The 26,375-nt window shown below is 51.0% G+C and overlaps 4 protein-coding genes across 4 annotated transcripts; 3 read left to right on the plus strand and 1 right to left on the minus strand.

The window, feature by feature from the left end:
* Nucleotides 1-1,045: 1,045 nt before the first annotated feature.
* EV420DRAFT_1637833 (uncharacterized protein) lies at nucleotides 1,046-1,970 on the plus strand (the record flags this gene model as incomplete). Its single annotated transcript, XM_060476761.1, has 5 exons — nucleotides 1,046-1,096; nucleotides 1,147-1,200; nucleotides 1,270-1,333; nucleotides 1,384-1,408; nucleotides 1,457-1,970. The coding sequence occupies 5 exons, from the start codon at nucleotides 1,046-1,048 to the stop codon at nucleotides 1,968-1,970; spliced, it is 708 nt and encodes a 235-aa protein (XP_060335390.1).
* Nucleotides 1,971-2,998: 1,028 nt separating this feature from the next.
* On the minus strand, nucleotides 2,999-4,620 carry EV420DRAFT_1637834 (uncharacterized protein; the record flags this gene model as incomplete). Its single annotated transcript, XM_060476762.1, has 6 exons — nucleotides 2,999-3,601; nucleotides 3,652-3,713; nucleotides 3,768-3,854; nucleotides 3,916-4,206; nucleotides 4,258-4,513; nucleotides 4,564-4,620. 6 exons carry the CDS (start codon nucleotides 4,618-4,620, stop codon nucleotides 2,999-3,001), a joined length of 1,356 nt encoding a protein of 451 aa, XP_060335391.1.
* A 915-nt stretch (nucleotides 4,621-5,535) lies between these two features.
* On the plus strand, nucleotides 5,536-5,940 carry EV420DRAFT_1637835 (uncharacterized protein; the record flags this gene model as incomplete). The annotated part of the gene is made up of 4 exons (XM_060476763.1): nucleotides 5,536-5,623; nucleotides 5,673-5,775; nucleotides 5,831-5,845; nucleotides 5,895-5,940. 4 exons carry the CDS (start codon nucleotides 5,536-5,538, stop codon nucleotides 5,938-5,940), a joined length of 252 nt encoding a protein of 83 aa, XP_060335392.1.
* A 737-nt stretch (nucleotides 5,941-6,677) lies between these two features.
* EV420DRAFT_1637836 (uncharacterized protein) lies at nucleotides 6,678-7,337 on the plus strand (the record flags this gene model as incomplete). Its single annotated transcript, XM_060476764.1, has 3 exons — nucleotides 6,678-6,695; nucleotides 6,750-6,941; nucleotides 6,990-7,337. The coding sequence occupies 3 exons, from the start codon at nucleotides 6,678-6,680 to the stop codon at nucleotides 7,335-7,337; spliced, it is 558 nt and encodes a 185-aa protein (XP_060335393.1).
* Nucleotides 7,338-26,375: the final 19,038 nt, after the last annotated feature.

The raw sequence follows: 26,375 nt of genomic DNA on the forward strand, positions 1-26,375 counted from the left end.
GAGCAACCTGTAAACATAGAGGAGTCCACCCCCGTGTCTTTCGTAAATGGAATAAATGGTTTCTCCGAGGAGTAGGATTGACGACTCTGGAGTTGGATCTGTATTTGGCGCAGTGTGGAGGATGTGAGTTCTGGTATAAGTCCATGGACTGCGGCACCAAGCATGAGTGTTCCAAGGATTTGGGCGAGAGGGTTGATATCAGCTCTGTACCGGCTCTAGTGGTGAATGATGGGGTGGGGAAGGATGGAATGGGCCCACCATTACAAGTGTCTTTTATGCCCAGGATGCCATGGAATAGCAGCTCGCCAACATTCTGACAATCGCTCTGCGAGCCTAGTGGATGCTGCTATCACACATTCCTACCTTCGCATATCTTCGAGATTCTGCAAGACCTTCTCAACTTGGGTCATGGCCTTACCATGGAACAGTTGGATTGGCTTCTGGCCCAGTGTTCCGCTTGCATGAGGTGGTTTCCAGCCAGTGTGTGCGAAAGACATGAGTGCACAGGGACAGGCAAAAGCACTATATAGACTGGATTGGTTGAAAAGGTACCAGATGGCATACATAACTTTACAGTTGTAATAGGCCTCCTCGATCTAAAATCACCAAATGTCGCCATCAGTTTGAAGACCTATTTGACAATATGAAGTGACTCACATGTTATGATGAGCCTCTAGGAAGTTCTTCTGCATTTACATGTTCAGTAGTCACCACCTTCCCACAGTTTCATCCTGATTCACTTGAAGATGATAGATAACTGGGGCACAAGTCCACTTCCCTAGAGATACATCCCAAGGCGGATGCACGGCCATTGACGGAAAGAAATGCGCACCAAAGAAGGTACGCCACTTTCTGTTATATATGTGACAGATGTGACAGATGTGACAGTCCGTGCCTTCCATCGCTCGACCGTTACACTGGAACGTTAGTCCGGATGCCCTTCATCATCCAAAATGCAGTGGATCCGCGAATTTATTTGGCAAATAGAGTCGAGTTCCGCTTTAAATATTGCTGATCATGTTGCCTTGCCTTCTCCAACGCATTAATGGCCTCCTCGCTCTTCGTTGTTGTTGTCAAGACACACGACGACCTTCGGGTCAGTTACACTTCTCTATGTCTGACCTTGTACTGAATGCGCTCTAACAGAAACTCCAACTTCTTCCGGCCATATGCTTGGTAGGCCTCATTTGTGATGCTAGTGTATGTTATTGTGTCGATCGCCGTCACTGCTCTGACCATGTTTCTTGGTGGAAACGTGATGCCCTCCAGCTAATCCTCAAAATGTGCGAGAACCAAGAAACCACGGTGCAACGGTTAAACTGGAGGCTCGACGGTCAGTGCATAAGTTCATTTTTCTCTTGCCAAAATCTCATTGAGTTGTAGGTACCCACCCTCTTTACAGATACCAGTCTGGCATAGCAGAAATCGCCTCTGACTGATCCAGTATTCTTTACAGGTCACTTCTAGCCACCACGGACAAGTTTTGTCAGCAGCTTGGCCAACCGTTGCCTTTGTCCCAATTGAACAGCGATCCCACCTGCCTTTTCCTTGATCTTCCTGGGAATTGGCAAGAGTCGCACAATATGTGTGATTTCCAACCCTATGTCCTCAACCAAGAGACGTTCCTTAGGTCTCATTGTGGACCGCCAGAGATTGCCGGTAGCGTTCTCAACCTCAGCCTCAAGAATTGGCCCATCTCCTTGGTGTTGTTCTTCTTTAATCTCTTTCCAAACCTGCTTTGCATGACCATCCAAGGATGTCAGTGTCTGTTGAAGAACATTCCGGTCATTCGCTATCCGTACCTGTTGCCCCCAACTATCAAACACCTAGCCCTCAGGAAGGTGGTGTTTGAGGAACACGCATTGGAGACCATGTTGAGTCCGGGCACCACATTGGAATTGTTATCACTGATAGACGTATTCAAGGGCTATGTGGTATGTGCTCAACTCCTTATTGAAATGCCTTTTTAATGGTCATTCATGTTTTGGCAGCCCACGAACATGGATTGACGAGCATGGCAAGAGCGATGGGGTGTCACAAATATCCTTCAGCCAGAGATCTACTTGCCTGTACCAGCCTCCCTCCAATGTCTAGTGCTCCACTCCCCAAGAGCAGACGCTCTTCCAGGGGTTCATCCTTCCAGCCAAGAGTGTCGTGATGATAAGCAGGTTTTGCAAGATTTCAGCTATCTGGTTTCGCAGCTATTTGGGGTAGGACAAGCTGCTGAGGGTATCCAACGTCTACTGGAACCTGGCGAGCTTTTTCCCTGCAGGTTAGGCATGGGATGTCTGACTGTACTGGACTTAGCGTTCGCTATGTGCCATTTCAAACTGCTTGGGGGTATACTAGAGGTTGTGGCAGACACATTGAGGACATTGTCTTTTCGCTACCATGAGTTCTCATTGTTGCTTACTTAATCTTCTGTGAACTTATTTTTGTATGCAGCGGGACAGGCAGCTACAGCCGCTTGTCAGGGTTATCCTGTTCATGTCCCGTTAGGAAGCCTCCAGCATCTCAAGCATTTGACTTTGTTTTGTCCGGCTGATGCCCTCTCACTGGCCCTGCTGTGCATTCAAACATGGGATTGCCCAGAGAAGATGTCGCCCTCATCCAGCCTTATGTTAGTTGGACATCTACTCCCTGGTTTGGAGACTTCCCTGCCGGAGTACCTCAGCGTCTCAGCACTACAATGTGCCTTACTCGGCTCTGTTAGCACAGGTGAAAACCCAACCGAATGCACTACTCTGTTTAAAGGATGATTTTTACTTAGCTTGAGAGCGTTCTTTCTGTACATCATTTCTTCTGTCGATCTGGATCACGCTAGTGTAGTCCTTGATAGCTTGTACCATTGTGAAGATGTAGAGGCCAAGATTTTGCCTTGCCTTGCTCAGGTCCTTCATGACACAGATTTTTGATATATTGTCATTTAGCTACATTTTGTCTAGCATTTATGTGATCAGTTCTACCAATTCAGCAAATGAAAGAAAATTCTTGAATCTCACATATGATCAAACCCCATCTCCAACTCGGGTCGCCAGTTTCTCCCTTTCAAGTAATTGACTGTATCTGAATGAGTGAAGCGAACCCATGATACTCGCTCTGGCATAGTCTTGCTCTCAGAGACCATTGTCAGGGGCTCCCAAGGTCCGATAGTGTGGTAAAGATATGGCGACCGAAAAATCACTATGTCCCCAGGATTATACCTTGAAGATGGCCAGGTAAGCAACGTCAGAGAGACAGCTAGGAGAAAAATACTCCACTCAAAACAGACATCGAGATCGGGTAGGTATAGTTCACCTCCATGGAATTCTCCACCACAGGTGATCACACATACCTCGTAGTCTTTTTCATCTAGATGAGCATCCACCTGAAGTTTCCACACTGTGGCCAGGCCAAGGAAACAGCTCTGGATACCTTGAACCCACCAACCTGCTTTGGCTGCTCTGATAAGAGTCGCATATTCCGTTGAGAAGAAGCACTTCATGAGCACATTCAAATATGCACTTTGGCGATCCGTAACTAAGTAATATTGGTGGGCAGCCAGCTCTTCATGACGATTGTTACTGCTGCAGATATCGGTAGATGGAGAGGGCGGATCATTCTACCATTTTCCATTAAAATGCAATGATTACACAGACTACATGGACTTACCGGATGGCCTTGAGCGAACCAAAGTTCAACGTTGTGTTGGGTGCCGGCATTTTCCGTCAGAACTGCCAGCCTGTGTTAGCCAGAACAACTGTTAATAGAATGACTGTGAGACACACCACATGTGTCCCCCTCCTCCCCTGCAAGTTCATAGATCATGAATGGGCACTCGACGTTGGCATGATGACATTGATCTCCAGTTAGCTCTGGTTTGTGAAGTCTGGTCTTTCAGACACTCTCCTGGGTAATCTGGACCATCTTCTGGACCTCCGAGAGCTAGAGATAGCCTGGTCAAGTTCTCAGATATGGAATGTGAGGCAGGCCCCACCTCGAATCCATCTATCACCTCTACGTCCCCGACCTTATGGCGGCTAATATATGCGGCCAAGGTTGCAGGTCGGGTCGGCGTATCTTCTACAAGGATGCACGTCTCACAGATAGGCTTTGATGTCTTCCTCATGCTCTGTGTCTTCGAGGCAGCCTGGGAGGCTAAGGTGTCGGTCTTGTGTCGTGAACGCAGCTCATTCAGTGTTCGTCCCATACATACATGAATACGTTCTGAAGCAGAGGCATTAATGAACATAACATTACAAAGTCAACATCACACACCGGATGGCTGGGTCCTATCACCGTATATGAGCTGGTGAACAGCCTGGGCCTTAATCTCAGCTCGGCCTGCTTCTCGATGCAAACTTGTTGCAATTTGTTTTGCTGATGTCACCTGACCACCACGACCTCCGCGTTTTTTCTGGTGACGTGGTGGAATCACTGTTGGAGGTGGAGGTATGCAGTTTCGTCGTGCAGGCCAGAATGTGGCACCACTTCGTGTATCTCTTTGATTGGGATTTCTGGGAAGGGCAATGCTCTGAAGGTCGAGAAGTGAACAGACGACTTCTAGGGAGAGCAAAGATATACCTCTGGGGCGCCTGGCTCTGTGCTGGTAGATCCCCTGGTTGCACTAGGGCCAGTCATGATGAAAATGAATCTCCCAGATGGCGACTCTATGATAAGAAAACATCCGATTGATTTCCAGAAAATTCGGGACATCCGGCCTGGTTCATGTGGGAAGAATTGGACATGTCGCGGACGTCTACCATTCCTCTCTCAATGAGGATACACACTAAAGCCTTTCCCTTTTCCCTTACCATCACATCCTACATTTCCAGGTTCCTCTCGCTGGATGGTACAGACCGAAGTCAAAATATGTAATATCCGGCGCAATATTGCTTGGGCGTGCTCCGACAAGGAACGGCTGGATTCTCCCTTGTGTCGCATCTTTCTCTCTTCCTGAAGCCATGCCTGCTTTCCCTCTCAGCCCAGAAGTAAACGCCGAACCGTGCCATTCACTACTGCAGGCTGTGGAAGACAGATCGCAGCGACTTACGGTAGACAACGTGGCCAACCTGCCAGTCTTTCACTACACTGACAATCTCTGGTATGGGAATGATGTTCCTCGCTCTCCTATCACTCTGGGTCATGGTTGTACTTGTGGAGGTGACTGCGCATGGAACCCTGATTGTTCATGTCTCCGCCAACAGGTTTCTATGGCAAGAGATACAGGGCTTGAGAGCTTTTTGTTCACATCTGATGGGACTTTAAGAACGGTCATCTCTGAAGGGGGAGCAAGATTGATTGAATATACAGGTGTGCCGATAGTGGGGTGCAATCATCTATGCAAGTGCACCTCTCATTGTCAAAACAAGGTCAGTTCGTGGGTTTATACGGGTCGGTACGATTGAAATATTGACGTGCTATTAAGGTGATACTGCGTGGGCGACGTGTACCTATCCGCCTATCAGTCACTGCCAGTAAAGGATGGGGTAACTCTGCCTCTTCTTTTCTGTCAGACTTCAGTCCCTTACTCTGTGATCATAGCAGCTTTTTACGATGGACGTTATAGACTTCCAGTGGGAACATTTGTTGGAATCTTCACCGGAGAGGTCATTACCGACAGTGACTGTAAAGGACGCACCATGTACGTTAATATTAGCTTGTGGATGTTCTTCAGCTTATGTTCATCCTAGCATGTACAAAAATTTCCGGCATGGCTACATCGTCGACCTCGATTTCCATTGCAACAGGTATTCTGGCATTCAGTATTGTGTCGACAGCACCAGGATCAGGAATGTGAGTTCGATATCTGTGGAATGTGCAATTACTGGTTGCTGACAGGACATGGCAGTTCACTCGTTTCATTGTTTGTGATGATATTCTAAGTCTTTGACAAACTCTGACTTTCGTTTTAGAATCATTCCTGTGATCCCAATTGCGCCTTTTTCCCTTGCGTTCTGAGTGATGGCATTGTGGACAATTCTTTGGCAGCGGTATTTACCATAAAGGAAGTGATGCCGGGCTCTGAGTTGACAATCTCATACTGTGGAGATGTCCTAACAGTATGATGACATTATCTCCACCTGTAACATCCGCTGATGACAAGAAGTTAACCAAGGCTCGAAAACAGAAATTAAGACAATGCGCTGGACTGGTGCCTTGTCTTTGTGGTGAGCATAAATGCATTGGTAAGACACTTTCTGCTCGTGCAGTTAGTCAATTGAAATTTTTTATTAGGCTGGGTTCCAACCGGTAAACCTTGAGGTGACATTAGTTTGCCATGATGCAGCTTGCTTCGGGTCCCCATTTTTTTGGGGGGAACATCTGGTGGGTATCACTGAGGTGTTGTTGTGTTTGGAACTTCGGCTCGTCGGACTTGACACATTTCTTTCATTGTTGGCTGCTTCAGCTTCTTTTGTGATTATCTCTGCCTTACGCCACAAATATATTTTGAAAAATTTTAGATTGATATGTCGTACTAACACTTTTCCTTTCTCTGCACACCACTTGAAGATCCTCTTCTTCTTTCCTAGTTTTTTTGTTCCCCTGTTCAGGTGGTTCCCTCGCTTCGAACTGAACTATAGGTAACGCTTGGTGATTCTGAGTCTGTCAAGATTACGCGTTCTGCTGCATGTGACTCTCCCACATGTGACCCAGTTGTTGTGTTTTGTTGTGGTCGAGTCGGTAACTGTCCTTCCATGAAAAACATGGCACAGGTAAGCCGCTCTATAGGGTACTTATGGAGGAACCATACTGACCGATATTTTAAGCTTGACACCAGGAGCTCCCGTATATCGCTACTGGCTTTCCTAGCTGATGTGATCCCAGATTATCTGGATGCCATCAAGCGGAACGATTTGTTGGGATGGTGGCCTCGTTTTTTGGCAGTGCTGCATGAGCAGTTTGATGCAGCAGATATTCTTCGGTTGCTAGGGAAAGATTCTGGTTCAGATTTGCACACCGTAAGTTCATCATTTTTGTTGCATGTCACCCTGTCATAGATTTGGTAGGTTCTCGAATCATGGTTCGACTGCCGTGGTGGAAAACTGGAAAAGGAAGCTTCTTCCTGCGATATCGTACACATGGGAATGACCAGACCATTTATGTCTCATCCGGGCTTCAATAGTCAGGATGTCGTGGACATCGTGGACAACGACAGTTGTATCTACCTTGGCAGAAGACACCGGATTTTCAATATCAATGAGGAGCCGATCGCTGCCCAACATGCAGGCCCAAGATGTGTTAGATGGAAGGATGAGGAGGAATGTATCTATCTGGGTACGAGGCACCAGGTTTTCGATGTGGATGCAGAACCGATCCCTCGCCGATGCCGTGCAGGAAGACGTAGCCACAAGTGAGTGGCGGGGTGCAAGAGGCAAGGTTTCGTCTATACCCCTCTTGTGCATTGATTCTATTATCTTGTGATAGCATTCATGTATCTCCAATGACATGTGTAATTTCCACTAGTCCTGTTCCCCATGCATGAGCACATAGTAAAGGTTGCTTGGTTTTCTCTGTCTCTTCTTCCGTTCCACACCTTTCCATGCCGAAATCTTCCAAACCCAAACCCAAGGCCTCGGGAAAAAAGGACCAAACAGTCAAGAAACCCAAGTCAACTTTGAATGACTTCTTCCCCACTGTGGTTGAACTGACAGTCGCTAGCGGAGGTTCTGGTCAACCCGTGACTGTGTCTCGGTTTACGCTCAGTCCAGAGCAGACCAGTATACATAATCTGGTTGTTCATGAAGGGAAGAATGTTTTCTTTACAGGGGCTGCCGGTGAGAGCTCGATTGTCTGGTTGCAATGATAAACTGACCACAAGACAGGGACTGGGAAGTCTCTGCTGTTGAAGGGCATTATTGTGTCTCTTCAACGGAAGTATTCCAAAGAGCCTTTGGCTGTGGGTATCACAGCAAGTACAGGAATGGCTGCATCCAATATTGGTGGTGGGTTTCCCTCGTGGCATGAAATTCATGGAGAATGACGCCTCTCAGGTTTCACCCTACATTCCTGGGGTGGGATAGCACCTACCAAGGAGGATCTTCGAAGTATAATCAAGTCAATCCGCATCAACAAGCAGGCTGCACAAAGATGGCGATCGGCACGGGTCTTGATTATCGACGAGGGTAAGAGGTGCTTAGATTGACTGTCATATACCGTTGTTATATGCCTCCTAGTTTCAATGGTAGATTCTGTCCTGTTTGGTCATTTGTCTGAGATTGCCAAAGAGTTATGCAAAGCAGCCAACGCTCCTTTTGGAGCTCTTCAGGTTTGTCTTGTCGACTTATCTTAGAACCCTTTGTCTGTCTGATACAAAGTGTAGCTTGTTGTATGTGGGGATTTCTTCCAGCTACCTCCAGTCACCAAAGGCAGCCGCGAGCCGTCATTTGCTTTTGAGTCGCCTGCCTGGAAAGAAAGCCTCCACTATTCATTGGAACTTCAGCAGGTTTTCCGACAAAGAGATAGCGGTACATGAAGATTGTTCCCTTACTGTCCAGTTCCTTATGATTCTTGTAGACATGGTGGACACTTTGAATTCTCTCAGAATCAGATCCCCAAGTCCCATGGCAATTGCACTCTTTTCTTCCCTTGGGCGCCCTTTGACTCCAAAGATGCTGCCAGGAAGCGTAGGTAAAGTTCGGAATAGCATCATACCAACCGAGCTATTCCCTCATCGGGGTTCAGCCAAGGAGGCCAATAAGAAGCACTTAAAGGGTCTGAAGTCGTTGCTGATCTCATACATCACCATAGATTCGGGGATCCGACCATCTTTATTGGATACACTGCTGGCTGAATCATTGTTGGAGCTGAAGCTAGGTGCACAGGTGATGTTGATTAAGAACGTCGACGAGGCTTTGGTCAATGGTCTCGTTGGAAAGGTTATCGGCTTCTACCACCCATGGGAAATCTCATTGGTTGATGACGCCGGTTTGGGGTCTGCAGTTATGAGACACATTTCTCTCAATGAAAGCTATCATGCTATATTACGACCGGATACTCAGCATGTCGGAAAAGCCAAGGATAGCGAGCGGTACCCTTTGGTTATTACGATTTTGTGCTTTATCTTATCTTATCGGCTCTCTCTCATAATCCTGCTATACTAATTCTCCGGACTTGATCGCATTCTCCATGAGGGTTCAGTACATGTAACGCACTGTTGCAGACACTTGTAGTATATTTAGCACGACCCAAACTGTATTTAAGTAGCTCGACTGCAGGTCTTAAACCTCAGTCTCGAACTAAAGTTTATTCACCCAATAACTTAGTCTGAACTCACTCTCGCTTCACTAAGCGATAGCTCCCTGCACACAAACCTGCGAGCAACATAAAGCGCCTGACTGAAGTGCGAGTCACGCTTAGTTGTTTGATCTTGTTTGTGTAATCGGTCGCTAACAATTAGTTCGAGACTTTCTTACTCTTCAACAACAACCACGTTGTCGAGCAGTAACGAATGAACCCCATCGAACAGTACCTTACCAACCTCTTTGGACTACAAGGCTTTATTGCCATAGCCTACCTCGCATTCCTATATGGATACGAGCACTGACGAAACCAGGAGCCAGTCTCCGAAGAAACTATCCCCGTCGAAGCCCCCAACCCGGAGGTTAGACGAGCGAACACACCCCCTCCCAACTACATTGACGACTGCCCCGAACCCGTTATCCACTTCATCTTCATCACCGACGACGAGTGGATCACAGAAGACTCCGACACAGACGAGTCCAGTGAGTCCAACACCGAGGTGGAAGGATGGCCCACACAAAGGGGCCCAGTCGTTGAAGAAGAAGAAGAGCGAGGAATCTACGAAAGGAGGGTGGACCAGCGTGTTCTCTCTCCCATTACCGAGGAGGAAAGCGAAGGGGAAAGCTTGGGAAGTGACCCCTGGGACGCCCCTTCCCCCACTTCAACCAAAAACTCAGCCACCAACCCTGGATATGATTCAGACGGACAGCACCTCTATCAAAGAGGGCTTAGATATCATCTGGGAGAAGGAAGAACAACTGAAGATGGAACTGGAAGTGGTTCAAATGAAGAAGGCAGTGATACAGAGGAGGACTACAACAGCGACGAGCTCCCAGGGCTGCGCAACGATTGGTCCCCTCCAAGGCTGGACTCCAGAGGAGAAACATGGGGCAACTACTACACCTGCGATGACTCATCAGATGACGAAGGAAGCTACCTCAACCTCATCACACGACCAAACACCCCAGTCATCATCAACGATAGGGCCGGGGAAGCAACTACCGAGCTCGACCAGTGCCAGCCCACATACGACGCCGATGCCAGCTGCGATGTATGCCGACAAATACAGGACTACGCCGACGCGTGGCTCATGTACGAAGGCATCGAAGCCCCTGCCTCCGTCATCCCCTACGCCATCTATCCCCTCGCACCGGAACACCCCCACACGGCCCCCATCCCCTTCGTTGCACCCTGGGTATGGGATAGACCCCGAAGACCAGACTTCGATCAGGTCATTATCAGGGTCAATGAGTGGGCCCGAATCATTCGAAACTGGAACAGAATCGTCACAGGAAGCACGGAGCCTTTTGAGCGAGTCCGACCAATCGGACTTAGAAGAAGGAGAAATTTACGAGAACCCTGGAATAGGGCGGACTTCGATTTACAGCAGCAACACCGAGTCGGGGAGTATGGTGACGAAGATGTCATCCCGGAGTTCATGGAAGGATCTAGCTTGGGAGCCTACTGAGGCCGAGCTGCAAAATATGACTTATTTGGAAATGCTGCATTGGATAGAAAAGAAGTTACCACGAGAACTTTCGTGGAACGGATCCCCTCAAGGGAGGCACTTCCAAAACAACCGAAACAATCAGGTTGGTGGGCAAGTGCTGTATCAGGAAACAATCTTCCATACCAACATTCTATGGAATCAAGTACACCCGGACGATTACACCGAGCCAGGAGAACGGTACGAAGTACTGGCTCCATCCAAAGCATCAAGCGGGGAAACAGTGGATTTAAGCCACCTATCCATCCTCAAGAGAACAGGGTACGTCGACCCTAGCTGGCTATTCGCGGCTGCAGGCACCCCAGGAAGCGCAGGTGCAGCAGCCGCAGTGCCAGCTAACCCTGCGGTACCAGCACCTGTGCCGCAAGGCCCCTTATCCCCGCATCATAATCCCACATTACGATCACTGCCACGTCCTGCCGCTATCCCTATCCCCACCGACCCCATACAACCACCGAACACACCACCACCGTTCATAGTCGGGGTGGCCAACACGAACCCATGGGGACAAGTAAAACCCCAATTGGCAGAACCTCCCGAGAAGTTCAAGGGAGAGTCAAACGATGTAGATCGGTTCCTCAACCAGTGCGAAGACTACTTCAACGTCTTCCCGCAACAATTCACAATGAACGCACATGGACAAAGCCCAAATCGGGTAGTGTTCTGCACGTTCCGATTGGCAGATAAGGCGTTGCATTGGTGGAATCACACTCGGGACGAATACTATGATGAAACATGCAGATACCTGCGATATCCAGCATGGCACGCGTTCCGACAAGTTATAGAAGACCAATTCAGAACGGACGTGGAAATAGAACTCAAATTACAAGAGTTCAAACGTATCAGACAGAACACGTACAAGTCGGCGAAGGAGTTCTTCCGAGACTTCGAACGACTAGCAAAGGAGTCTGGGAAACGACACAATGAGGAATACATGATCGAAATCCTCAAACCAGCCATCCAAAAGAATGTGAAGACCGCAATACATGCAACCGGAACCGTGCTGACATGCACTTACGTGGAATGGAAGTTCCGAGTCGAACAAATGGACTATAACTACCATGTAGGATTGGCAGAAGATGCGGGAAGAACCCCCAGAGGACAACAAAACCCGAACAAGGGAAAGACGGGTAACTCAGGGGGCTCCCAAGGTGATAAGAAGACGGGAATGGGCACCATGTATGGGGGACAGGGACAGCCGATGGAAATAGACTGACTGCGCAAGGAAGGACGATGCTTCTGCTGCGGTCACAAAGGACATCGGAAGCAAGACAACAAGTGCCCGAAAGACGAGAGCACTTGGCTCATCAAGCATCAGCCCAAATTCTCCAGAGCCCAGATCCGTGCCATGTATCAGCAAGTAGTGAAGGATGAAGAAGCGGAGGCTTCCACGTCGAAAGTCGAGGAGGTAAAAGACGAGCCGGCGGCATAAGCGACAAATGCGCGTCGGCTAAGGACTTAATTTCATCTAGTGGTGCGTTCTTGAACCCTGCGGGTCGGACTAATAAATCACTTGTAGTATCTCCGAACAATATCACAGTTTTCACACAGTCACAAGATAAAATTAACAAGTCGCATAAAAGCAACGGTGTACAGGGGATTTCCACCATGCTCGAAGAAGAACCCCACTCAAGATCCTTGGCCACCGGTGCGAAAGCACAAGCGGCAAACGCTGTGCAAGGCGGTGGGACACACGGGATCAAGGTCAACATCGCTCCGTGGCGGGTAGGTACTGGCGCAGAAAACAGAGGAAGAGCGGCCGAGCTAGTAGTGGGCGGGGATACCTCCAGGCAGGAGAGGAACGATGCAGGACCTTGCCCGAAGGCGGAACGTATGCGCCTGCCCTATGCGGCCAACTACCCCGACATGATGGAGCCGCAAGAGGGAACGCGAATCCCCATCAAGAAAACCGCCGCCCCGCAAAGAACAGTCAAGACACCCGGGGACCCCAACCCACAGTATCAGGTGCGCCTACCCCCTTCGTCACTAACACATAATGGCACCGGGGGCTCGTGTTCCCCGGTGGGCGGGTCGGTGGGACCATTATGTGATACCCTTGCTTCTAATAAAAATACCGTTACCCTCGAAGAAGTGCCCGATGAGGAAGACGACTACAGTTACCAACAGAGTCTAAAGAAAGAAGGGGAAGACCCGGTGGCTCACACCGAGGAGTACCCGGAAGACTACGAGGTAACAGAATTAGAGGAAGAATACTACAACGACAAGTGGGACCAGGGGTGGCTAAAACCACACAGTGCAGAATGGGTGCAGAGGAAGATGTGACAGGAGAAAACCATGGAAGGAAGAATGGCGACCCTATGCATGTGGGTGCACCCACAAAGGCTAATCGAGGTAGACGAAGACCTCGTATTAGACCTCATTGGGTCCTCGAAAGAAAGCTACAAACAACGAGAGCAGTGCCTGCAGAACATGCAGGATTTATGAATACCCCCACAATACATACGAGGAGGGAAGGGAAGAAGCGTCAACATCTGCATACAACTCGAAACCCTGGATACCTCCCAGACGCGTGCAGTAGACGCCCTGGTAGATAGTGGATGCACCGGGAGCTGTATAAACCGAGCGTTTGTGCAGGAACACCAAATGAACATGGTGAAACTACCCAAAGCGCAAGCGGTATACAACGCCGATGGCAGCAGAAACAAAGGAGGAGATATTACGGAAATAGTGGAACTCTGAATGACAATTGGCGACCACCACGAAAAAATAGACCTCGCCGTGGTCGACCTAGGAAACGTTCCACTATTTTTAGGACACGACTGGCTTAAACGGCACAACCCCATCATAGACTGGAAAACGGGAGCCGTAACACTGGCTCGATGCGCGTGCTGCAAAATACCCTTCTGTCTGCCAGACGAGGATCCAGAACAAGGCTGAGGAACTGAGATAGAAGAAGGGGACACTATTCTAATCATTGACTTCGAAGAAGCCTTCCATGTTCATGCCATGGGGAGCAAGGCAAACGAACTAGCCGCCAAAGCCAATCAAGCAAAAGAAACAAAGACGTTTGAAGAAATAGTACCGGAACAATACCGGGAATTTCAAGACGTATTTGCCAAAGAAAACTTTGACGAACTACCACTGCAAAAGCCATGGGACCATGCCATCAAACTTGTCCCCAACGTGAGCGCAAGCCTAGACTGCAAAGTCTACCCTCTTAATCCAGCTGAACAGGAGGAACTGGATAAGTTCCTAGACGAAAATCTGGAATCTGGAAGGATTTGACCCTCCAAATCTCCGATGGCTTCTCCCTTTTCCTTTGTCAAGAAGAAGGATGGAAGACTTAGACCCGTACAAGACTACCGCAAGCTGAACGAGATGACTATCAAAAACCATTACCCTCTCCCACTCATCGGAGAACTGATGGATCAGCTTAAGGACACCAAGTACTTCACCAAGCTAGACGTGAGATGGGGATATAACAACGTACGAATCAAAGGAGGAGACGAGTGGAAGGCCACATTCCGAACCAACTGGGGGCTTTTTGAGCCCATGGTGATGTTCTTTGGGCTCACAAATTCACCTGCCACCTTCCAATGGATGATGAATGACATCTTTAAGGAACAGATCGCAAGAGGAGACGTCACAGTGTACCTAGATGACATTCTGATTTGCACCAAAGACAAGGACAAACACCAGGCGACCGTACGAGAAGTTCTAACCATCCTACGAGCAAACAACCTCTTCCTGAAGGTGGAAAAATGCGAATTCGAGGTACTAGAAACGGAGTACCTCGGAGTAATCATTAGCCAGGGCTCCATCTGCATGGACCCTGTAAAAGTCAAAGGAATCACCGAATGGCCCCAACCCACCAAGAAACGAGAACTACAATCGTTTCTAGGATTCACCAACTTTTACTGAAGGTTCATCCAGGATTACAGCAGACACGTATGCCCCCTAACTCAGCTTACGGGAAAAACAGAATGGACGTGGGGAACAGCCCAAGAACAGGCTTTCCAAGAAATCAAAAGGAAGATAGCGGGAGAAGTTATTACGATTTCGTGCTCTATCTTATCTTATCGGCTTCCTCGTAATCTCGTTATGCTAACTCTCCGGACTTGATCGCATTCACCATGTGGGTTCAGTACGTTTACCGTACCATTGCAGACACTTGTAGTATATTTAGCACGACCCAAACTGTATTTAAGTAACTCGACTGCAGGTCTTAAACCTCAGTCTCGAACTAAAGTTTATTCACCTGATAACTTAGTCTGAACTCACTCTCGCTCAACTAAGCAATAGCTCCCTGCACCCAAACCTGCGAGCAACACAAGGCACCTGACCGAAGTGCGAGTCACGCCTAGTTGTTTGATCTTGTTTGTGTAATCGGTCGCTAACAATTAGTTCGAGACTTTCTTACTCTTCATCAACAACCACGTTGACGAACAGTAACGAATGAACCCCGTCGAACAGTACCTCACCGACCTTTTTGGACTCCAAGGCTTTATTGCCGCAGCCTACCTCGCATTCATATATGGATACGAGTATCGACGAAACCAGGAGCCAGGCTCCGAAGAAGTTGTCCCCGTCGAAACCCCCAACCCGGAGGCTAGACGACCGCACACACCCCCTCCCAACTACGTTGACAACAGACCCGAACCCATCATCCATTTCATCTTCATTACCGACGACAAGTGGATCGCAGAAGACTTCGGCTCAGACGAGTCCAGTGAGTCCAACGCCGAGATGGAAGGATGGCCCGCACAGAGAGGCCCAATCATTGAAGAAGAAGAAGAGCGAGGAGTCTACAAACAAGGGGTGGACCAGCGTGTTCTCTCTCCCATTACCGAGGAGGAAAGCGAAGGAGAAAGCGAAGGAAGTAACCCCTGGGACGCCCCTTCCCCCACCTCAACCGAAAACTCAGCCGCCAACCCTGGGTATGATTCAGACGGGCAGCGCGTCTATCAGCGAGGGCTTAGATACCATTTGGGAGAAAGAAGAGAGGCTGAAGATGGAACTGGAAGCAGTTCAAATGAAGAAAGCAGCGATTCAGAGGAGGACTACGACAGCGACGAGCTCCCAGGGCCGCGCAACAACTGGTCCCCTCCAAGGCTGGACTCCAGAGGAGAAACATGGGGCAACTACTACGCCCGCAATGACTCATCAGACGACGAAGGAAGCTACCTCAACCTCGTCGCCCGCCCAAACACCCCAATCATCCTCAACGATCGAGCCGGGGAAGCAACTACCGAGCTCGACAACTGCAGACCCACGTACGACGCCGACGCCAGCTGCGATATATGCAGACAGCTGCAGGACTACGCCGACGCGTGGCTCATGTACGAGGGAATCAAAGCCCCTGCCTCCATCATCCCCTACGCCATCTACCCACTCGCACCAGAACACCCCCACGCAGCGCCCATTCCTTTCGTCGCACCCTGGGTATGGGATAGACCCCGAAGACCAGACTTCGATCAAGTCATACTCAGGGTCAACGAGTGGGCAAGAATCATTCGAAACTGGAACCGCATCGTCACAGGAAGCACGGAGCCTTTTGAGCGAGTCCGACCAATCGGACTTAGAAGAAGGAGAAATTTACGAGAACCCTGGAACAGGGCGGACTTCGACTTATGGCAGCAGCATAGAGTCAGAGAGTACGGAGAGGAGGATATTATCCCGGAATTCGTGGAAGGATCTATTGTGCCATATCAGGTAACAGGTCACACATGGTAACGGGTCAACCACTCATATCTCGATGACTATGATACCTTTCCATGAGCAGTTTTTTTCAGGTTGGAGGTTGGGCTATCTGGCATCTATGTACAAGAGCTTTTGTTCTTCCATGTTAAATTTCCCTCTCAATAAATTTTTTGATCTGAGAAAAATGTCAAATTGCTATTTGCAAGCAACTTCATGCAAACAAGGCCGTTTTTCACCCGTTATCACAGTCGTACATTTCCACAATGTAATTCAAGATCATAGCTTACTTTCTGGATGCTCCTGGAGAGGATAACAGCATAACAGCAAGGATAGTTTGCTTTAAATTATGTAAAATACTGGTTGACCCGTTTCCATGCTTTTGAGACCATCAATTAGGAAAATATTCATAGTGTAAGAAGCTCCCTTTCATACAGGCTCAAAACTTCATACAATAATAGAACAGATATTTCTCTTATTACAAGTGGTGACTAACATGGAACGATTGTGATGCTAGATTTTTTGCAGTTAAAACAAACCAGTTTGGCCCGCTTCCCGGTCAGGCACAGTAGCTCGGGAGCCTACTGAGGCCGAGCTAGAAAATATGACTTATTTGGAAATGTTGCGCTGGACAGAAAGGAAGTTACCCCAAGAACTATCGTGGAATAGTTCCCCGCAAGGAAGGTACTTCCAGAAGGAAAAAAACTCAACCATTGGGGTGTTACGGTTATTCTTTTCTTTTTCTTTTCTTTTCTTTTCTTACGTATTCACGCTTACTCTATGCTGCGATTTCGATCGGACGCTGCTGCGGCACTATTTTTAGCCTACGCAACGTGTATTTAAGTAGAGCCTCAGCTGGTCTAAACCCCAGCTTCGGCTAAGGTTTATTCTACCTAATATCGAACTCCGTTCTTCGTGACTATCTGTCCCATCGACTTGCGTCGCCTTTGACTTACTACGTGTCGCCTACCGAAGTGCGAGTAGCGACCTTAGTACGATCTAAGTCGATTAGAGTTAGTGGCTAACATTTAGCCGAAGCTCGACATCGCCGCTCAGCGCCACGTCAGAGAACGAACGCTGCCCGACGACTTTACATCATTACATCCGCTAGTTAAACCCTCGCGGTTGCTAGCAGCACTTTGACGTTTCGTCAGTGTCATCTACCTTGCAGATCGAACAACCCCCCCCGCTTGACTAGAAGAGGTCATCGCCTGCGTTCGTGTGGACAACCCGGTGCTTGTCAACGCATAGCGAGTGGACCGACAGGAAAGCACTCACCATTCAGCCGATACACTTCTTGGTGGCAGTAGTCCTTTGGGTAATCCCCTTTCGACTACTTCTCCTGTTGCTTGTAATCGACCTGATTGTTAAATTCATCTTAAACGACGACCTACTCCTCGCAGTCTTCTTGACTGTATACTTAACTTTCCTCCTAATCGGACTCGGAATATCGGCAGTGTTGCTAGCAAGCCTGCTAGTTGCCCTGTTTGCGTTATATCCCCGCCTCGTTTAGGACCACGTATCCCAACACGAAACCCTTCGTACTCGCCCTCCAGCTTGCATCGCTATTGACAGTCATCTTGTTAATAGTAACAAGCTCCCCTGATTCCGACGAGTGTGAAATCTTGTTAATGAACGGTTCTAATTACGAAACCGACCTTAGCCTGATCATCGCACTCTTGATCGTTCTCACCATTCTTGCGGTATACCAGCTTGCATGGTCAATCGTCGACCTACGCAGAGGATAGATCCCTATACGGATGCCCTGGTCGGACGCCATTCCAGCAATCTTCGTAACTTTTATCGCCTTTTTCTTGTCCATTTCTTTATATTACACACTCCGCTGCTGTCGGCAACAGAGAAGGGTTCGACCTCAGCTTCCCTTCCACTACGTGCCCAGCGCACCCGCATACCCCCCGCAGGTGATAGATATCCCCGCGGCCTCACAGCAGACCCTACCAACTCCAGAAACCCCTCGGCCAGAACTCCACTCTCTCTATGGAGAGTCCCTCTACGGATCGTCGCGACCCAGCTCGCGATCCTCAGGGTCGAGCACCGACTCCTACAGAAGCGCAACCGACGAGTCAACCGACTCCGTCGACATCACCGATACCAGGAGCATACTCCTCGACAGAGGAGACTCGCCCTTACCAGGTCTCTTCGACCAGTCTCCAGTCGAAGGCGAGTCAAGCCCCGACAGAGGCAGAAGACAAGACACCAGGCATCTGGTCACGGGCGAAGAAAGCCCTGACACCGAGTACGAAGGGGACGAGCTCACCGAGTGGGAAAGAACCCGCCTCGACGACCTCCTCGACGACATCTACCCGAATACGGAAGAGGATGCAACCTATACCGGAGACAACTGGTCCGGAAGGTCATCCACGAAGTGGGTCGAAGCCCAGTGGGGAGATTCCGATATCGGAGCAGAGCGCAGAAGGTATATACAGAGGCAAAAGGATGACTACGACGCCGATTCAGGCGAGCTTGGCCTCGGAGCCTCCGCGGCTTCCACCAGTACAACTCAGCCACAGCCTCTTCCAAGGGCCTGGCCAACCAATAGAGGCCCCCCAGTCGCCTGGCACCCCCGCACCAGTTGGGTCTACGCCGACGACGGGGAAGAGACTCCTGTGGCCGGAGTCCCGACCAGAGGAGAGCCCGACCCGCTCCCTACGGTCCCCGAGGCCCCAATACTCACTGCCCCCGTCTCCGCGCACGAGCCGACGGATGGGGAGCTTTGGAGCGAGTTCCCAGATCTCAACACCGACGAACTTGGGACAGTTACTGCCGCCGAGCGCGTCGCCGGAGTCTCCGATTGGACGCCCTCTGTCGCGTCGAGAGCCTTCGCCGACCCCTTCCCTCTCGCACAGCGTCCGTGGCCCCTACTCTACCACACGTACGTCGAGTCCCTCGGACTCCCTCGAAATGTCCGGGAGTCCCCAGAGGTTCAGGCCCGAATGGACAGAGGCCGAGCGCATGACGCACGCATCTGACGTGCCGAAGAGGACGCCCTCTACGGGCCCAATGGCTTCTGGGACTTACCCGTCGAGCCCGACGCCACTCCCGCCGAAATTGACAACCGGATACGAGCCGCTGCCGTTCGCTACTCCGGATACGCCCGAAGGGCAGGAACAGACCTCGAGGCCCGAGCTCGAGCTTGGAGAGTCTACCAGGAGGAGATCTCCAATGAGGACTCCGACATCGGAAGGTGGCGGAGAAACAAGGAGATCGACCGACTCGCCCGAGAGAGGAAGGAGGCAGAGAATGCCGACCCGACCCCCAAACCCGGCCCTGGAGCCGACGGTAATGGCGGCGGTCAGGCAGGTCCTTCTTCAGGGCCCCCTACCTAGGCCCGGGATCTTCGAATTATTGCCCTGGCACGGGCTGTACGAAATTATGATGGAGGATATGGAGAAAGACCCGCAGTGGCTCTTCTCCGAAGCAGGCGAGGATTATCGACAGGCTAAGCAGATGGGGGACGTATACCTCATGAGAAATATCCTCGAAGTAGAAACCTGGCACAGAGCGGCCATCGTCTGGAACCTGGTAAACCCAGGGGCACCCCAACGGGGGTGCGAACCGTATAGACGGCCCCAGCCGATGCCTCATCCGACTGATCCGTCGGACTTCTTCCCCGAGGGGTTCTTCGGTGGAGCAGGAGAAGACGACGACGACATGGACGATGCAGGCGCGGGGCCGTCTCGCACCGACAAGGGGAAGGAATCGACCGTACCCCCGCTGCCACCAAAACAACCGCCATACTCGGACCCCGCGGGATATCCTCCCCCGGGGGAGAATCGAAACTTACGGTCGGTGTCGCGACCGCCCAAACCGCCGGTACCTCCGCATGTACCATCTCCTCCCGATCCAATTCCTCCCTGGCAACTCGCGCCGGGAGCCGTCAACAATCCATGGAACGATGTCAAACCCAAGCTAGTGACTCAGCCCGAGTACTTCACCGGGGTCTCCTCGGACATCACGCGTTTCCTACACCACTGCGAAGTCTACTTCGCGGTGTTCCCCATGTATTACTCCATGAACGATCAGGGGCACAACCCCTATCGCATCACGTTCGCTCAGGGGTACTTACGAGGGGACGCGCAGCAGTGGTGGGTCGATCAATACTACCGATATCGGGACCCGCAGGGTCATTGGAGATTCCCCACCTGGGCGGAATTCTCCGAAGACCTCAAACGCGAGTTCCGCGAAGTAGCGGAGTTGACGATATGGAAGGCCGAATGGAAAAGGATCCGACAGTCGGACTTCAAGTCCGCCGTCGAGTTCTTTGCCAAGTTCGAGCGGCTGGCCCACAAGTGCGAGGAATTCGGAGACGAAAAGCAGATGTTTGAGGCAGTGGAAGCAGCAATCAGGCCGACGGTACGCAACACGGTTATGCATGGGGACAATGAGCGCCCCACAACCTATGCCCAGTGGAAGGCACGAGTGTTGCGTATCGACGCAAATTATCGATACGGGGTCGCCCAAGGACTGGGCAGTAAGACCTCCTCGAACCAAGGCGGTTCGGGTCGAGGCAATCAATCATCGCAGAAGGGTGGGGCGTCAGGTGGCGACAAGAAGGACGCCACGGGAACGACCTATGGCGGTGCCGGACAGCCGATGGAGATCGATAAACTCCGGTCCGACAAACGGTGCTTCAAGTGTGGGAACACGGGTTGGAACCCGAAGCACAAGTGCCCTGACGATAAGTCCAAGTGGCTTCCCGTCAAACTCCCACCTCGCAAAAAGCCCAACGTCGCACGTCTCCGCCAGCTGCTCGCTGAAGCCGAAAAGGAAGACTTAGGCAAAGATACGAAGGTCGAGGAGGTTAAGGACGACAAGGAGAAGTCGTCAAAAGACCAGCTGGCGTCGAAATAAGCGATTCGACGGCGTCGGCCAAGGACTTAGTTTCATCTGGTGCGCACTCATGTACTATTAGTCGGACTTATACTACGAATGTAGGTACTCCGTATGATCAATATACCAATTTTTTCGCCGCGTTACCCGTTGAAGAAACTAAGGAAACCGAATCGCACACCGCCAACGGCGTAGGAGGGGATTTCCGCCACTGGGCACAGTCTGTACTCAGTAACGAACCCCTAGGGGCCGTCCAAGCTCAGGAACCCCCGGCCGACCGCACAGGGAAAGCCCCTCGAGGGCAGAGCCCCCTAGGTCGTGTCTCGACTGCACCCTTGACGAAGGGAGGTCAGCCCGGAGAGGGAGAAAGGTCGTCAGCCCAGCCTGCTGGGCCTGCGTCTTCGCCTGTGGAGGCGTCTGTTCCAGTAGGAAGCGTCGGAAAAGCAGCTGAGGCCGGGAACTCGAGGGACCACCTGCCCCTAGTAGCCAAGGGACACCCGACGGCAAACAGTGCAGACCCCTCGGGGGAGCCAATATGTGTGCCCCCGCGAAGGGCAACCCGAAGTACCGCCGGGTCTAGGAAGAGCAGTAAGTCTAGGATAACCGTAGAGGTTACAACGCTGAGCACAAACGCCCGAGGCCAGGGCCGAAGAAAGGGCAGAGCGCCCTCCTCTACCGACTCGTCGGAAGGTGACCAAATGCCACCGAGGGGCCTTCCCGACCGGCCCGGCGACCAACTGCCGCGCACGAGTACAAGACCCCAGGTATCCGTGGAAGAAGTGGAAGACGAAGAAGCCCACCTACGGTCCGACATACCGGTCGTAACCCCGAAGAGGCCCTCGTCCCCCGCCGTGTCTCTCACCGCGAATGCCAACGACCAGAAGGTATTTGCGGCGATGTATTACGAGCCCCACGGCATCCTGTGGACCCGTTGGGCCTTACGGATTGCTCGAGGAGATGCGGCAGCTCGCGCCGTTCTCAACGGATGGGTACACCCGCGACGACGTGAGGAAGTGACGGACAAACTATGTCATCAGCTGGAGGAGCAGACGGAAACAGCGGCTCAGGCCAGAGAGCGGTGGCAATGGATGGAGGATTTACAGAAGCCACCAATGTACATACGAGGAAGGAAGGGGCGGAATGTCTCAATAAAAGTACAGTTGGAAACACTCGATACTCGGGAAGTCCACGCGGTGTCCGCCCTAGTCGACAGTGGAGCCACCGGAAGCTCAATCGATCGCGCCTGGGCCCAGGCCCACGATCTCAACCTGAAGAAAGCGGCCCGACCCGTTCCGGTTTACAATGCCGACGGCACCCGCAATAAGGGTGGAGATATCACCGAGTATGCCGAAGTACGGCTGCGTATAGGGGACCACGTGGAGCGGATCGAACTAGCCGTAGTCGACCTAGGCTCAACACCCCTGTTCCTGGGACATGACTGGTTACAACGTCATAATCCCCTGATCGACTGGGACACCGGGGCGGTGACCCTAGCTCGATGCACGTGCCGGAAAATCCCATTTTCCCTCCCCGACACCGATCCCTCGGCACGGTGGGACGAATACGAGGAAGGAGACACTATTCTCGTCATTGACTTCGAAGAAGCCTTCCATGTACGAGCTATGGGAACCCGGGCCAATGAACTAGCGGCCCAAGCCAATGCCAAGAAGACCACTAAGTCGTTCGAAGAGATAGTCCCCGAAGAGTACCGAGAATTCAAGGACATCTTCGATAAAGAAAACTTTGACGAGTTACCCCCGCGGAAACCATGGGACCATGCCATCGAACTCATCCCCAACGCTAATGCCAACTTAGACTGCAAAGTCTACCCTCTCAACCAGGCGGAGCAGGAAGAGTTGGACAGGTTTCTGGACGAAAACCTGTCCACCGGACGAATTCAACCCTCGAAGTCTCCCATGGCTTCGCCGTTCTTTTTTGTCAAGAAAAAGGACGGCAAACTACGCCCTGTCCAAGACTATCGAAAGTTGAACGAAATGACCATCAAGAATCGGTACCCTCTGCCGCTTATCGGAGAATTAATGGACCGGCTGAAGAGGGCCAAATATTTCACCAAGTTGGATGTGCGCTGGGGTTATAACAACGTGAGGATCAAACAGGGGGATGAGTGGAAAGCCGCGTTCCGAACCAACCGCGGGCTCTATGAGCCTCTGGTGATGTTCTTCGGACTAACCAACTCTCCCGCCACGTTCCAATGGATGATGAATGACATTTTCAAGGACCTCATCGCGGCCGGAGAAGTATCGGTTTATTTGGACGACATCCTGATCGCTTCGAAAACCAAGGCGGAACATCGACGGATTGTGCGCAGGGTACTGCAAATTCTCCGCGAAAACAAGTTGTTCCTCAAAGCGGAGAAATGCGAGTTCGAAGTGGAAGAGACCGAGTACTTGGGAGTGATCATCAGCGAGGGGAAGATACGTATGGACCCGGTCAAGATCGCGGGACTACTCGACTGGCCGGTCCCTCGGAGGAAGCAGGAATTACAATCCTTCTTGGGGTTCTGCAATTTTTACAGACGTTTCATTCGCGACTACAGCAAACACGTGAGGCCCTTAACCTCATTGACGGGAAAACAGGAGTGGCAGTGGGGAGAGGCCCAGCGGAAAGCATTCGAAAAGCTCAAAGAGCTGTTCCGCGAGGACGTCGTCCTAGCCATTCCCCTCGATGAAGGGAGATTCCGAGTAGAAGCAGACTCAAGCGAAGGGGCGATCGGAGCAGTACTTTCTCAATGGCAAGACGAGAAGTGGAGACCGGTTGCTTTCCTCTCCAAGGCCCTCTCAGTCACGGAGCGCAACTATGAAATTTACGACAAGGAATTGTTGGCCATCATGATCGCCCTCGAGGAATGGCGCCAGTACCTCATGGGGGCAAGAGAAGATTTCGAGATTTGGACCGATCATTCCAACCTGCAGTATTTCCGTAAACCTCAGAAACTCAACCGACGACAAGCTCGGTGGGTTACTGAGTTGGCGGAATATCAGTTCAGTCTACACCATAAGCCGGGGGCTCAAAACCGCAAGGCTGACCTCCTATCCCGAAGGGCGGATCACGACCAGGGGAAGGAGGATAACCGAGATGTGGTAGTACTCAAAGCGGAGCATTTCAGAGCCCTCATCATGCCCACGGCTGAGGACTTGAACGAGCGAATCAAGGCGGCGACCCACGACCCTCGTCGCTGGGATCGAGGGATCTCCGACTCCTTAAATCACGAGAAGGGAGTCTCTCGTGACCAAGACCTACTGTGGTATGACGGACGAATCTACGTACCAGTAGATCGTGACCTTCGAGGCCAAATCATAGCCCTCAAACACGACCATGCCACGGCCGGGCATCCAGGCATCGAGAAAACCAAGGAGTTGGTACTCCGAGACTATTGGTGGCCGAGATTGCGACGAGACGTGGAGGCATACGTGAGGGGATGCGACGTTTGCCAACGAACCAAGGCAGACCGTCGCCCCAAGAAGGCCCCACTACATCCCAATGAGGTCCCGGTCCGCCCTTGGACCCACATCTCCGTGGACATGATCACCAAACTACCTAATTCCAAGGGGTTTGACTCTATCCTGGTGATTGTCGACCGCTTCTCCAAGACCATCATCCCCATCGCCTGTACGGAGGAACTCACGTCTCTCGGCTTCGCCAAGATTTTGAGAGACCACGTATATGTACCCTACGGGGTAATGCCAGAGAAGGTTATCTCGGACCGAGGCTCGGTCTTCGTCTCCAAATTCATGAAAGAATTCTACACCCTCATCCACGTCGAAGGAAACCCTTCCACTGCATATCATCCACAAACGGACGGGCAAACTGAAAGGGTAAATCAGGAGATCGAAAAGTATCTGAGGATGTTCGTCAATGATCGGCAGGACGACTGGAGTGAGTGGCTACCCTTAGCAGCCTTCACCCACAACAACCGACAACACTCAGCTACCGGGTATTCCCCTTACAAAATCGTGTTTGGAAGGGATGGACAAGTCATCACCGCATCACGAAAGCCGACGATAGTTCCGGCTGCGGCGAAGTTGGTAGAGGAAATCGAGAAGGCGCAAAGAGAAACCAAGGCGTCCCTGGAAAAGGCGGCCGAGTCAATGAAGAGGGCCTACGATAAACACAAAGGGCCGGCGGTGGAATATCAACCAGGAGACAAGGTGTGGTTGGACACAACCAACCTAAACCTTCCACGACCGACCAAGAAGCTGGGGGACCGCCGTGTTGGACCCTTCACTATCATCACAAGAAAAGGGGCCTCAGCCTATGAGCTGAAGTTACCGGCCAAGTGGAGAATTCATAACCGTTTTAATGAATCTCTCCTAACACCTTACCAAGCCCCTTCCTTTTCAAACCAACCGCGTCCCGAACGACCACCTCCGGAGCTCATCGACGACGAAGAAGAATACGAGATAGAAGAAATCGTGGAACAGCGGGATAAGACTATTGGTCGTGGCCGAACTCGCCGCGCCATAACAGAGTACTTAGTGAAGTGGCGAGGGTACCCGAGGGAGGAGAATTCCTGGGTTAAACGATCGGACATGGCAAATGCAGAGGAACTCGTAAACGAGTACGAGGCGCGTCTCCAACGAATCCATTGGGAAGTCAACAAATACGGGAAAACGGTCGGAAAAGACGACAAAATACCCCTAGAAGCCCGAACGCCATACCACGACCCGGACACTCCGTGTGTCACGGACGTGGAAACAGTTTACTCCTCAGAATGTACCAACCCAAGACATTCCGAGGCACAATCCTCGGTGGAGATTCGAGAAGTAACTGCGGAAGAAGCCGACGGAGTACCAATGGTAGAGGAAACGCCAGACGACGATACCTCGGACGTAGATTTCCTGCAACGGGTCACAGAAAACTGGGACAAAAACGAAGATGACGACAACGATGATGAAGACGACGAGGAGTGGTCGATGTATTCGGAATCCCGATCTCCCTCCTCGCAAAACGAATCGAGTGACTCCTTCGTATCGGAGGAGTTCTAGATCAAAAAAACCTACGGTGTAGAAGGGGATTTCCACCGCTCAAATACGAGCATTGAACCCTTAGGGATCGCAGATCCCGACAGACAGTCGAGGCCTAACCGGCGCAAGGCGGCTTCAGGATTTATAGAAAC

This window comes from Desarmillaria tabescens (genome assembly GCF_030435595.1).
Source record: "Desarmillaria tabescens strain CCBAS 213 chromosome Unknown EV420scaffold_6, whole genome shotgun sequence".
Lineage (NCBI taxonomy): Eukaryota > Fungi > Basidiomycota > Agaricomycetes > Agaricales > Physalacriaceae > Desarmillaria > Desarmillaria tabescens.